General features: G+C 41.7%; 1 protein-coding gene across 1 annotated transcript; it reads right to left on the bottom strand.

The window, feature by feature from the left end:
* Positions 1-9053: 9053 nt before the first annotated feature.
* On the bottom strand, positions 9054-13609 carry LOC127774716 (hydroxyproline O-arabinosyltransferase NOD3-like). Its single transcript, XM_052300998.1, has 8 exons — positions 12873-13609; positions 12703-12770; positions 12418-12619; positions 12124-12221; positions 11967-12036; positions 11808-11879; positions 11554-11667; positions 9054-9506 (listed from the first exon to the last, which is right to left on the bottom strand). The coding sequence occupies exons 1-8, from the start codon at positions 13254-13256 to the stop codon at positions 9441-9443; spliced, it is 1074 nt and encodes a 357-aa protein (XP_052156958.1). The 5' UTR covers positions 13257-13609; the 3' UTR covers positions 9054-9440.
* Between the last annotated feature and the right edge of the window lie 1417 nt (positions 13610-15026).

Raw genomic sequence — 15026 nt, 5'->3', positions numbered from 1 at the left:
GCTCTCTATATGCCCCTCCAAGCATAAAACTTAGCAACTCGGGAAAATCCGTCCTCCAACAGACTGGCCAACCAGATTACCAAGCCATCCGGCTAGCTAATATTGGATAGTCGGTATCCCTGACCCAGCCTCGTCAAGTGTGGGTCCACGCCATCTCTCTCCTCAACCCCCTTGCCATAACTTGCTAGCAACACTTGATATGCAGCTGGCTGTCGTCGTTGCCGTCTCAAGGCTATTGCTGGAGGTAGCAGGTTGGCTGCCATACTGTAGGCTTGGCGGTGACGCCCTATAGCTTAGCGCCCTGGATTTGGTGGCCCTCCTTTGCTTCCCCTTGGCATCGACGAGCAACAGGCCACCCATCTATGCTATCGCCGACCCTAGCCATGCTCCAGCACCGTCGCACCGTGGGATTGGTGGCAGCGTCCTGCAGCTCGGCACCCTAGATTTGGTGGGCCTCCTCCTCCTCTCCTCAGGCCTCTATGTTGACAAGTAGCATGTTGTCCCTCCTAAGTCGTTGCTTGCGCTAGCTGTGCTCAAGTGCTATCGCACTGCGGGATTGGCGGCCTGGATCTAGTGGCCCTTCTCCGCCTCCCCTCAGTGTCGAAGAGCAGCAGATCGCCCTTCTTGTACCGTCGATTGCCCGAGCATCATTGCCTTGCTGCTCGGCGGTGACGACGCGGTTTGGATCTGGTGGCTGAGGCCATTCCCTATGGGATTGGCAGTGGATCCCTCTCGGTGGAGCAAAGGGACGAGCTCGCCTTCACTATCATGAGCGTCGGCAATGGTGGATAGAGTGATTGTTGAAGCATAGAACAAATATGGATAGAAATCTTTTCGGATAGCTTGCCAAATGGGCAAATGGAAAACAAAGATTTGGTAAGGCTGTTGGAGATACTCTAAGACGAGATCTTTATCGATCTATGTCTCTCAATAACCTGCTCCATATGCTGATACACCACAACAATAGAATCTTGCGAACCTGGCTTCTTAATGCTTAATCTAAGTGCACATATTCATAGTCAAATGTTGTTTTTTTTATTTTTAAAGACGGTATGTGCTAGCATACGAAAGATGTATATGCGCACGCCATCAAACACACATACTATACCTATACACGAGACAAGCCAGATGGTTCCTATTTATAGGTTCCGTTCGAATCCACTAAAAAAAGTGGATAAACTTTTGGATAAAAGTGGCACGCTTTTCAAACTACTAAACGATGCGTTTCGTGCGAGAACTTTCTATATGAAAGTTGTTCTAAGATATCAGATTAATCCATTTTCAAGTTTATAATAATTAAAACTCAATTAATCACATGTTATTACCACCTTATTTTACGTGAAACACCTAATTTTTATCTCATCTTTCAAACACCACCGTAATGCTACTACTTCTTCCGTTTCACAATGTAAGTCATTCTAACATTTTTCATATTTATATTGATATTAATGGATCTAGATAAATATATAAGTCTAGATTCATTAACATTACTATAAATGTGGGGAATGATAGAATTATTTTACATTGTAAAACGGAGGGAGTACCTCCTAAAAGCTGTAGTCCCGTGGTAGTACTACCAGATGGGCTTTAAGGTTACGTGGGGTTGAAAGATGATTGATGATTTTAGTCTTGAAGGCTTGAAGTTGGCTCTAGCTAAGAAAACAAAAGGTGAACCTTTTGGACTAAAGAAACTAACTAGAGTGATAGGCACGCTTTCAATGATTAACTAGGTCAACGCTGGTTTCCTCACACCATACCTTTCGCCACAATTTAAGGTTGGCAATTGCCAATTGGTGGGATGACATGCGAATCAATTGCCAAACCTTTTTCTCGTAGGGTTGTCATCAACTTCAAATATACTCGGGAATGTGAACTTGACTTTGTTTAGAGCTCCATTTAATCACGTGAATGAAAAAAAAACATACGAATAGAAAAAATATAAGATTCTGACAGAAATATAAGTGTAAAACAGATGATTGCAAAACACAGAAAAAACGTAGAAATGACAGTTTAATTAGGCCGCAGGAAAAACATAGGAATCTGAGAAAAGATAAAGACTCAATGGATTTTTTCTATGCGGTTGTATCTTATGTTAAATTTTCTCCAAAACTTGCATGGGAAGAGATATTCCGTAGGAATTTTAAAGGATTTTATAGAATTTATTTCTTTAATTCAAAGGGTTATATAGGAAACATTCATGTATGAGTAAAATCCTCTCCAATGAATTTTCTCTGAATCAAAAGGGCCTTAAAGGATTCAAAAGTAAAATAATGAACTTGTAACACTTGAGGCTGCATTTGTTTCAACCTCTTCCCAACCCCTCTGCCACGTTTTCCGTGCGCACGTTTTTCAAACTGCTAAACAATGCGTTTTTTTTAAAAAGTTTCTGTAGAAAAGTTGCTTAAAAAATCAAATTAATCTATTTTTTAAAAAATAGCTAATACTTAATTAATCACGTGCTAATGAACTGCTCCGTTTTCCGTGCAGAGGAGATGGGTTCCCAACCACCCCCAACCGCCAGTAACGAAGGCTGTGTTTGGCAGCTTGTGTTCCTAACTCCTTGCCCTCGTGTTCCACGCGCATGCTTTACAAACTGCTAAATGGTGCGTTTTTTAAAGAATGGTTTCTTTACTAATGTTGCTTTTAAAAACAAGCTAATAAATACTTAATTAATCATTAGAAAATTGTGTCGTTCCGTTTTCTGTGTGCGGGAGGTGAGTTCCTAACCTCACTTCCCGAACACAGCTTTAGGATTACTTTGAAATAAATTATTGAATAGATTATCTACTCAATTATAAAGAAAAATTAAATATTTTGATAGATAAAACAAATACTCCCTCTGTCCTATAATATAAGGGATTTTTAGTTTTTGCTTGTACTGTTTGACCACTCGTCTTATTCAAAAAATTTTAGAATTATTTTTTTTGACTTACTTTATTATCCAAAGTACTTTAAGCACAACTCTAGCTCATTTTGTGAGAGAGCTCCACCCAGCTCCACTCCCAGTTTTGGTGGAGCTGGAACTATTTGGCTGAGCTCCAGCTCCAGGAGGGGTGGAGCTGAAGCTGGAGGTGTGCTAAACAGACCCTAATACAGTAGAAAGTTTTTTGATAATTTTTTTCAAAGCGTGTAATAAATAATCTCGAGAAAAAAAAACTAAGCATTAGCTCTGTTCTGATTGGACTGCAGAATTGCCACGAGTGTTTAATCAGGGGGTGTTTGGGAGAGAGTTTAGTCCCTCTCTAGGGACTTATTTTTTTTGGCCCAAACACCCCCTCAATACCGGACTCAGCTTGGGTGACATTGCCTAGCTAAGTCACGACGTGACATTGCCAAAATCTGGACCATGCGAAACTGATCGGACGGATATGCTGCTTGAGCCTGCCTGTAGGTAAAAAAAAAATTCCCAACCCATCATCCTGGCGGGAGACGGCGTCCCCAATTCCATCCCGCGCGCCACCGCGCGAGGCGTCCAGCTCGACTGGCCTTTGTTCGCCCGCCACCGCGCCAGATGACGCCTCCCCGCGCCAGGCCGCCGCGCCACCGCGAGTGAGGAGGGGACCGGGCGACCGCCTGTCCGTTTCGCCTCCCTCGCCCGTGTCAAGCCGCCACCGCGCCAGACGACGCCCCAGTCCTGCGTGCTCGCCGCGAGTAGGAAGGGGGCCGGGCGGCCGCCGCGCGAGGCCGGGGCCGGGGCCCTGCCGTGCCGCCGCGGTCGGAGGCGCGTGGAGGCGGCTGCCGTGTGAGGCCGGGGCCTGGGGCCCTGCCGTGCCGCCGCGGCTGGAGGCGGCCGGCCACCGGGCCTAACGTCGACGAGTTCCAACCGCCATCGATCTCGCTGGTTTAGAGTAAGCTCAAAGCCTTGACTTAATTCTTTTCTCCGCTAACTGAATAACTAGTAAGATCTTGCATGTATAGCTCTTAGTATATTCTTCAGATTTTGTCATTGATGTTATGCGACTTGTGCATTTCTTTCACTGATACCATGTGGTAATCACTAAAATTCGTGCCTGACCGTAGGTTGTGAGCTGTGAGACAGTGAGAGTTAGTCCATGTAGTTTAGACAGTGACATTGGGAGACATCAGCATTTTCAAGATTTGGTAAAACATCAACCAAAGAATTTTGTTCGAGCTCCTGTACCAGCTAGAGTTGTGCCAACTCCGAGGCTGCTTACTAAAACTCCACAAGCATCTTCAGAACAACCACTGCTATGCTATACTTGTGGAGGACCTCATTTTCTGAAAATTTGTCCAAAATTACAAGCGAACTGTTATAATTGTGTGGAAGCTAACATTATAGCAATCAGAGTCCAAAGCCTAGGTAGAATTTAAATTCAATCCTTGTCCACCCATATTTTAATCTAGTGCCACTATATCTGATTTTATTAAATTTCTCCATGTATCTGTATTAACAACAGAGAACCAATCCTCATTTCCAGAATTCTTATGCTACATACCTATTGCTACTAGTAGTACAATACCCTTATTAATTGTATATCATTTGCAGTAGAAGATATGGTTATTTTAGATGGCACTAATGATAAGTTATGGTTGACTGGTGTGCTTGAGATAATAAAATAGGTGTTCTAATTATTGCAGTTTGGATTTTTTTTTTGAGAAATTTCAGTACTGGGCAATTCATTGTTGTGGGAAGCAATGGCGGAACTTGATAGGAAGATACCTGAAGTTGGTCAGAGGTTCACAAATCCAGAAGAGGGTTGGTTGTTTTGGGTGGCATATGGCGGCCGTATGGGCTTTGATGTGAGGAAAAGATGCACAAATGTAAGCAAAATGGATGGTAAGGTGACTTCATGCAGGTATGTTTGTTCTAATGAAGGTCATCGAGCAAAAAGGCAAACAGAACATGTGACAAAGTGTTTTAGAGCTGAAACAAGAACTGATTGCAAAGCTCGGATGGTTATTTCATTGGATCGAGGTGCAGGAAATTATGAAGTCACTAATGTTGTGCTTGAACACAACCACCTACTCCACTTACCAGAGACCTTCCACTTGATGAAATCATAACGGATAATTTCAGAACTCCAAGCTTTCGAAATAGAAACAGCTGATGATTCTGGGATTAGGCCGAAAGCTGCCCATGAGTTGGCCACTCGTCAAGTTGGTGGGCCACTTAACCTTAGCTACACTTGTCGTGACCGCAGAAATTACTTGCAAAGTAGACGACAGAGGGAATTGGCTTTTGGACAGGCAGGAAGTATGTTGAAGTATTTCCATGATAAAATTGCTGAGAACCCGTCTTTCCAATATGCGTTGCAGCTGGATTGTGAGGAGCATATTACCAACATATTCTGGGTTGACGCTAAGATGGTCCTCGACTATGCACACTTTGGTGATGTTGTCACATTTGACACAACTTTCGGGACAAACAAAGAATATAGGCCATTTGGTGTTTTTCTTGGGCTCAATCAGTTTAGAGAAACCACTATTTTTGGTGCTGCACTTCTATTTGATGAAACAGAAGCATCATTTACATGGTTGTTTGAGACTTTTCTAGCTGCACATAATGGAAAACAACCTACAACTATTTACAGTGATCAAGATGTAGCAATGGGAAAAGCCATAAAGATAGTATTTACAGAATCATATCATGGACTATGCACATTTCACATAATGCAGAATGCTATCAAGCATTTATCTCCAGTGAAGGGTAAAGAGGAAGATGAAGGTGAAGAGGAAGACGAAGGTGAGGAGGAATCTCATATTCTCTCTGATTTTAGTGATTGTATGTTTGGCCACAAAGATGAGGCATCATTTGAAGAAGCCTTTCAGATTATGAGATCCAAAGTTCATAAGCAAACTTGGTTAGATAGCATTTACAAGGTCAAAGAGAAATGGGCTGAATGCTATATGAGAGATGTCTTCAGTTTAGGAGTGAGAAGTACACAGCTAAGTGAGAGCTTCAACAACGCATTGAAGAACCATTTGAAATCAGATTTTGATATCATTCGATTTCTGAAACATTTTGAGAGGTCAGTGCAAGAGAAAAGAGATAAAGAACTACAGTCTGAATTTGAGGCAAGGAAGAAGCTACCAAGAAGACTAATATGCACACCTATGTTAGTTCAAGCAAGCCAAGTGTACACTCCAGTTATTTTTGAAGCTTTCCAAAGCGAATATGAAAGATCCATGGCTGCATGCGCTAGAGTTTTAGATGGAGAACACAAATATGCTGTTGCTGTTGGGAATTTGCTTGGTGAGCTAAGTTCAGAGGTGGAGTGCATAGTGATCAGTGATCCTCTAAACCAAAAGGCTTCATGTAGTTGTAGAATGTTTGAAAGGACAGGAATATTATGTGCACATGGTCTAAAAGTTCTTGATTTAATGAATATAAAGAAATTGCCACCACATTATATCTTAAAGAGATGGACTAGAGAGGCACGCAATGGAAATATACAAGATAGGCAAGGAAGGAATGTGGTAGCAAATCCAAAATTGGAAGCTCAACTACGGTACAAGTTTATGTCTCATAAGTTTCACAATTTGGCACATAAAGTAGCTCACTCTCCAGAATGTTGTGTACTGTTAGAAAATGCACTTGATTGCCTTTGTACACAGCTAGAGGGGAAACTCAATTTAGAATCTGCAGGTGGTACAAATGACCCATGTGAGGACAAAGAAAATGTTGACCCAAATGCGCAGCAAAGAGATGATAAGCTTAGTGCTGCACAACTAAAGAAGAAAGATGTTCAGTCAAACAAGTCAAAGAGAACTACAACTTGGATTGATAAGCTACGCAAGGGGAAGCGCAAGAATACTAAATCTGCAATACCAACAAAAAAGGGAGTAAAGGTATATCATATGCAAGTTGTATGCATCGCGAACATCACTACATTGTAAATCCATTCTTTTGATCTTGTACAGAATCTTGTTGGTAGAAATAGAATGGAGTACAGCTACTAATCTTGCATCCCCCACATTGGCATCAACAATTGCTTCCACTGATAAGTAAGATAGTATCATAGTATTTCCTCCACACCAATCTGTCCAAAAGGCAGCACAACACAGCATCTGCATCTGCAGTTCCTGCATGCCTGCATGCATTGCCTCTAGGCATGGGCCATGGGCCTCTCCCTCCACTAATAGTGTGTGTCAGTGTGTGTAGGCAGGTTAGCAGGTAGGTGTAGGAGAGCAGCCAAAAGAGCAAGATGAACTGTAGCAAAATGAGCAATAGCAAGATCAAGTGGTGCATCAGACTGCTCATCTCTGTATATTGTTTTAAATCTAGCTTCACTAATTAATTGACTTCTCATTGGCAGAAACAAAAGAACAATAATGCTTTACAGAAGAATGAGGTACAAGTGAAGGTTGATGGCAGCCACAAAGGAAGAAATGTGGAGCTTCAACAATACAATATCATTAGCGATTTTACTCAGCTTGTGACAGCACCAAGTTGTGATGATGATCTTCTCTATGATCAAGATCTGTTCTAGTCCTTGCAAGATGGTTGCATGGCTTTTCGACAGGATGGTGAAATGGGCTTTTGTACAGGATGGTTTGATAGCTTTTGGACAGGAATGATAGCTTTTGGACAGAACTAACTATAGTCTTTTGTGGCCTCTGTTTAGTATTTTGGACAGGGCCAACGATAGTATTTTGTGGCCAAATTGTACAAGTGAATATGGCCTACCTTGGAATAGTTTTCTATATGCTCCACAGACTAGTTTGAATGACATGTATGATCCAAAAACTTATCTCACAACATTATCAATTTCTATATGGTTGTTTCCAACTTTTTGTGCTGTCTTAATGCTCCAAGTTTCAAGTTTATAAACTTCTATATGGATGTTTATTTTTTTGTGTGTTGTCTCAATCCATCCACCATTTATGGGGACATGCTGTCAAATTTTTCAGCAAATAACATCACAAAAGTTACTGAATTATTCATTCATTCAAATTACAGCATACATGAGTCATACAACCAAATCAATCTCTCAAAAAAAAAAATTACAGCTAAACAGTTGCTGCTTCAATTTTGGATGCCTCCTCCCTGTTTGCTGAGGAATTGCAGGGACGGCAGGCACAAAACGGTTCCTCCCTGTTTGCTGAGGAATTGCAGGTTTCATGGGAGTAGTCGATGCTTGCATTATCTCTCCACAGCAAGCTTCATGTATTGTTTGCTTTGTCGGCATTGATGACCATCGCCTGCATCGGCACCCCGACGGCCAGCCGCCTCCATCGCCAAGGGTCACGGCGGCAGGGCAGGGCCCCGGCCCTAGCCTCACACCCGGTCCCCTCCCCACTCGCGGCGGCGCGACGGCCTAGCGCGGCTGCCGCTCGCAGCTAGCTCGCGGCGGCAGCTTGACGCGGGCGAGGGAGGCGAAGCGGAGAGGCTGCCACCCGGTCCCCTCCTCACTCGTGGTGGCGCGGGGAGGCAGCGATGCGAGCACGTGGGATTGATGCGTCGTCTGGCGCAGTGGCGGGCGAACGAGGTCGAGGCGAGCGCGAACGCCTCGCGCGGTGGCGTGGGGGATGGAATTGGGGACGCCGTCTCTGCGGGACGATGGATTGGGGATTCTTTTTTATCTACAGTCAGGCTCAAGCAGCATATCCGTCCGATCAGTTTCGCGTGGTCCAGATTTTGGCAATGTCACGTTGTGACTTAGCTAGGCAATGTCACCCAAGCTGAGTCCCTCAATACCTATAGGGTGTTTTCGTCAGGTGTGACCTACCGCGACGTAATCACCCACCCACATCGCACTCTTCTTGAAATACAAGTTGCCGTACTTCTTTGCATTTTCCAGGTCAAAAGCAAAGCAGACTTCAAACTGAGCAAACTAGTGTAACTGTTCTAGGAAGACCTAGATGGATAATGTTCCTGCACCATACTTATCCTCTTACACATTCTTGAAAGTTGACACGACAACTAGATAAACGAAGAGAGATTTACATGTAAAAAAGGAAATAAGAACACAAGCAAGATGCTCATCAATGGACTTCGGACTTGGACTGTAAGTATGCAACTTAACTAGGTACACCTGATCGTCATGTGAATTCCATGCTTCCCTCTCAAACCATCTCTCTCAATCCTCTCATGACAAACACTACTTTTTGAAAGATTTCATGTAATGGCACAAGCGCGAAGGATCCCAAGCCTCAATTATCGAGTAACATTCCCGTGCAACAAACTTGACTAATATTTCTGCTTTACAATACAATCGAATGATCTAGGAGTATTACCAAAAGCTCACGTTTCAGCTTTACAACACCAAAAATGGACCACCTCACTTGACCAAATAACTACTGTGTTTTACTTGCCAAAAACTAATTCTAGGTTAATTTGTAGGAATTAGCTAATCGTGTCTGCCGCCTAAGAAGAACATGCGTTGATTCACTTGTTTTATTGACCACGGAGATCCTTGATGGCTTCTAATGTAAACACTATCAGCTGAATTGAGTATCAGCGAGGCAAAACCATTTAATCACCTTTCTTCGTCCCACCCTGGAATGTTTGCAGTGGCTTCATTGACCATTTTCACAAGGGTGGCCTGAAAAGGCAATTCAGATTGGTACACAAGATTAGGAATTAGATGGACTAATCTCAGCTTTGTATTTGCGATACTGCTGAAACTCTCATAATTGTCATTTGCTGTTTCAATTGCCTTAAAAAATAGCAGCAGGTGACAAAATAATGGCACAATTGTCCATTTTACAACTTGAACTTTGAAACCAGACCATAGGTTATTATAATACTTTATAGTGGAACCAAGAATTTCTCCAATACTTGCTGAAGATGCAGCAAGAAGTAGAAGAACTGAATCAATAATCAGACATTATTATGCAGTAAAGTTTGAATCTGTACCCCTAAAGCTCTATAGCTGCATATAACAAGAAATGGAGGGAACACTGCAAGTTAAAACAAATTCAGTTTGCTGTGGAGCAGATGTGCAGGGATCGTATGGTGTAAAAGCTGAAATGGCCAAGAGTCTTTGGAAAGTCTTAAATTAGTGGGTCCTGATTTTCCAGTTGACCAATCCTCTTATGTAATGGCCCAAACAAACTTTTTGATGAGAGAACAAGTGTCTATTGGTTCACCAGTGGCTGTTATTCTCAGCAATATTGATCAAGGGAAGCTATTCTGGTTTGCATCAAGTGTTAGAACCAAAACAGGTTACCAAAAAACAGTAGGTATTACTTGATTGAATGTGTTTATTTGAAGGTCTCCCCGAGGATGAGGCCAGATCATGCCCAATTCGATCCTTGAAAGACCCATCACACTACAGTGGCACCTTGGGAGCAGAAGATCAGGACCAAGGTTGAAAAGTGAATTGTTTTATAGTTCAAGTCAAATAGTGTCTTGTTTTGAATGAAGTCCATGATTGTTTTTCTTAACACCCTAGCAATCAGTCAAAAAGAGAACAAATAACCAAAGTTTAAAAATACAATGATTTACAATTATTTGACAAATAGAAACACACCACAATGACTCAACCATTGGCATGCCCAATTGCAATTGGATTTCCCCATACTACAATATAATGGAAGGGGAGTACTTCTATGATGAGGAATAGCAGGAATGAAGGACAAGACAAATAAATGGTAGCAAGGTTGACCTATCCAGGTACTGAAGTCTACCTATGCCAAAGAGCAACTTCAATCGGTTCGAGTAGCCACCCATTTTCAGGAGAGGCTTATTATAGTATCATATGGAAAATCATATGAACAAAGAAAGCCTATATTAGGAATCCACCATATCAAGGGGAAGGGAGATCAAGGTTGGACTTTGCTTTTCTTATTCATCTTTCTTTGCTTTCAAAATCATGCTCAACAATGTGACTTGCAACACAGTCCTACTGTACCTAACTGGTGCAACATGGATGTTCATTCAACATGCACGCCTGATCCACATCTAAACCTTAGTACAGTTACCATTTTACGTTTTTAAAGTCTCAGATCTGCTTGTTTTCAGTAACTATATACTTACTAGGTGATATGCTCTTGTATTTGATAAGAAATCCATTGTTAGTCACAGAAACAATAATATTATCAGGAAACATAGCATATGAGACATAGGGTTACACTAAATAAACAATAATTTTGTTAGAAAGATGCTCCCTCCGTCCCAAAATGTAACAACTTTTAGCACTCAGGATATGTCCAAAAATATAACTACTTCTCTACCAACATTCCCTTTCCAACCAATCACAACCCTCCACCATTCACTTTTCCCACCTACTTCCACTTCTCAACCAATCCCAACCTCTCCCTATTTAATTCTACTTACTTTCTTAATCACTGTGTCCAACTCTAGAGCTTATATTCTGAGACAGAGGTAGTAGTAGATAATATCACTTTTCATTCAGTCAACTCTTTGTGATTGTGGTAGTGTTTGACATAGAACCCACCTAAAGCTAAAAATGCAGGGGATAAATAGGCAGGCTAAAAGTGGGCAATATAATATATGGCAAATTTCAGTGGGACAAAATAGTGTACTCTCAACAAGGTGATTTAGAATTTTGTAAATGTAAAGGTCAATCATGTTTAAGAGAAGTGGCATCAGTCATACTGAAATAATACTAAATATTAAGCACATACCACACTTTCGGGAACTCCTGGAGGAGGTAATGTAAGATTTCTTGGCGGTGGTGAACGAAGATAAGATCTTTTGTCAAACCGCCATTCCCCTATTTTCCCATAAGTTAGCTCACCCTGAGTTTGGACAAGACACAAAAAAGCTCTTTCATGAGAAGCTTATAAAGTTAATTTTGATGACAATGCATAAATAGATTTTACAAAGTAATTGACATAACTGATATGATGACATATACTTAAAGTCAAACAGTAGTCACCTTTAATGTATAATCACACCCATAAGTGTAATGGATGATGAATGTGTTGTCCGATTTCGCGTCCCAAGGAGGCTGCAATTAGTATCAAGCACATCTTATATGATATAAGACATCGTGACGAAGCGTGAGATGATTTATCTAGTGACAGTTTCTAAGCACCTGAATCATAAAATCCTTACGAAGGCTGTAGTGCACACCATGCAATGCACTAGCGACAGCATATGCATACCTATAAACATGAATATGAAAGATCAAATTAATAAGGGGTGTGCATGTTTAAGTCAAGAAGAAATACTGTACACATAATAGTACCGACATTTCCAAGACCCATCCAAAAGCTTTGTCTGTCTCCACATCCTCTTTCATTTTCAACGAAATATTCATCCAAGTTGGAGCAATCTTCTCAAGCTGGGCCTGGAGATGTTTTGAAGGCATCACGAATGCATTGAAACAGTATCGAACTATGGCATTGCACAATGTTCTTAAATGTATGTTTTTTATGCGGAACTGAAAAGAACTAGTTTGGGCAGACAGTGCTATCTTGAGTTCTTGACAGCTCCTATAGCCGGACCTAAGCATCCTATTAATCACGCGTCGAGATGAGAGATACCTTCTTGATAATCACTGGGGAATTACCAATAGGATCAATTTTTGAGACTGGTCCATTTTCTTCAGGAAAGAACTTCCTCAGTATTTTTTCATTTTCAGTTGGTTTGATGTAGAAGAAGGGAAACGCAGCAGGTTCGTCGCCATGAGCTAAGTTTGGCAATGGCCTCACAAAGATGTGATCTGGCTCAGCCATAAGTACATAGCTGCAAATGCTTCCATTAGGAAACCGCCGGTACAAGATCATTTAGCATAACAAACTTACAAGAAACAAAATACATCCACTTACTCTTCTTTGATGTTTGATTTCTTCAGCCATTGAACAAATGCCCAAGGCCTGTTTAGGACAATGTAACCCTGCGTAGGAACGTCATATCAGCAAGAGCTCGTTTTAACTTCACGAAATGATTTTGCCATCTAATGGCGTTTGCAAAACATGAACAAACTCGGGGTACTTACTCGATCCGCGCCTTCGGGGAGGGGATCAACCACCAAGGTAGGTATCTCATCCATCAATCCGTCGGGCTTCCCGGAGTGCAGGATCCGCGTGAAGCCGCCCATGTCGGAGCCAGGCCGATCCCTCATCTCCCTGTACCAGTAGTACATCACCCGCGACTGCCACTGGCTGTAGAGCGCGTCCGTCGCCGTGAGCGCGACGTGGAACCTCTTCGACGGGTCCGAGCCGCCGCCGCCGACGCCGCCGAGTATCTTCCGCGGCCCGGCGTCCCGGCTCCGGCCGTGGCCCACCATCGTCAGGAAGTTGTAGGTCGCGAAGAAGCAGCCCACCGAGATGAGGAGGAGCAGGCACGGCGAGGCCTTGCCGGCATTCTTCCTCCCGCTCATCCTAGTGGGGAGGGCGTCGTCGTCGTCGTCGTCGGCGGCGGCGGCGGCGGCGGCGGCGAGGATTAAGGGTTCGGAGGCGTTTGACTCGATCGCGAGCGGGGTCTCCGGATTCGGTGGATCTGAGAGATCGCGGTCGCCCTCACTCGGGTGCAGGAGAGATGGAGGGAAGAAGAAGGAGGCGGTGGGTTACTTCGGGGACGCCGGGGATGGAGGGTGGCGAGCGGCGGGGCAGTCGCCTCGGCGTCCGGTGGGGTTTCGCCGGCGATCGACCGCGTTTGGGATGGGGGGAGGCCGTGGAAGCGACGGCGGAGGAGAACTTGTTGCGGTATGGCCGCCGCGACCGGGCGAGAAAAAAAAAAGAGTGTATATAAAAATGGGTTAATTACGATTTACGCGTGGGTGAACAATATCTATCCATTAGCTGCGATTTCATATAGCCACGTCATCAAAAATATGCATATATGATACTCCCTCCATTCTAAAATATAAGCATTTTTATTATAGGGACAAGTTAAACATTTTTAACTTTAACTATTATTAATAGCAAAAAAAATTCAAAAGAATAATCATATAAAAGTGATGTTACTAGATTTATTGTTAAACAAACTACTATAATATATAACTTTTTTTATTTAAAACATCTTACTTTAATTAATATTATTGGTCAAAGTAGCATCTTGGAAGACCGTGTTAGTGTCTAAAAATGCTTATATTTTAGGACGGAGGGAGTATTAGCTATTAGATACAATTGGAAGGAACATTTCCTATACACACAAGCTTGCTGCTTGCTTACATACTCTGTGCACAATAATTAGTAAATGTCACAAAAAATTCTATAAAAAAATTGAACATTTACTCCTAATAGTATTACACATATCTACAAAGTCTCATATTTAAATTCAGTATATTTTAGCTATAACAAAAGGTGAAAAATCTGACAATTTTAAGGGTAAAAATATGTCATAATTTTATCTTTTTTTGTTATGGCTAAAATATAATGGATTTGAAAATAAGATTTTATATGTAAGTGTAACATTATTGAAAGTATGTGTCCAATTTATTTTAGAATTTTCTATGATATTTGCTAGTTATTATGTACGGAGTGTGCACTAAAAACTTATTTGCATAAGATATATTCCCACAATTGGATGGCTACTAATGTGGGGCCCATTCCTCACATTAACTATTGCCGCAATAAAAACAAAATGAATGGTGTTAATTACTCTATATATTATCGATAATATTCCTATATATTAGTTATGATTACAGAAGCCACATCGTAAAAATATCACAACCGTTAGATCATAGTGCCTATTATATATCTGCCATCAGATTCAATTGGAAGGCTAGTATGTAAGGCCCATTCCTCACATTAACCATTGCCACAATAAATACAAAATGAACTGTGTTAATTGTTTTGTACTCCCTCCGTTCCAAAATATTTGACACCGTTGACTTTTTAGCACATGTTTGACCGTTCGTCTTATTAAAAAAATTTGTGAAATATGTAAAACTATATGTGTACATGAAAGTATATTTAACAATGAATCAAATGATATGAAAAGAATAAATAATTACTTAAATTTTTTGAATAAGACGAATGGTCAAACACGTACTAAAAAGTCAACAAAGTCAACGGTGTCAAATATTTTGAAACGGAGGGAGTATATTATCTACTATTCCTATGTAAGTAGCCCCTGTGATTACATGGGCTATATCCTAAAAATATCACAACTGTTGAATCGTAGTGCATATTAGATATCTGCCATC

Source organism: Oryza glaberrima, chromosome 5, assembly GCF_000147395.1.
Source record: "Oryza glaberrima chromosome 5, OglaRS2, whole genome shotgun sequence".
In the NCBI taxonomy this organism is placed as follows: domain Eukaryota; kingdom Viridiplantae; phylum Streptophyta; class Magnoliopsida; order Poales; family Poaceae; genus Oryza; species Oryza glaberrima.
This window is presented reverse-complemented; position numbering and strand designations above follow the sequence as displayed.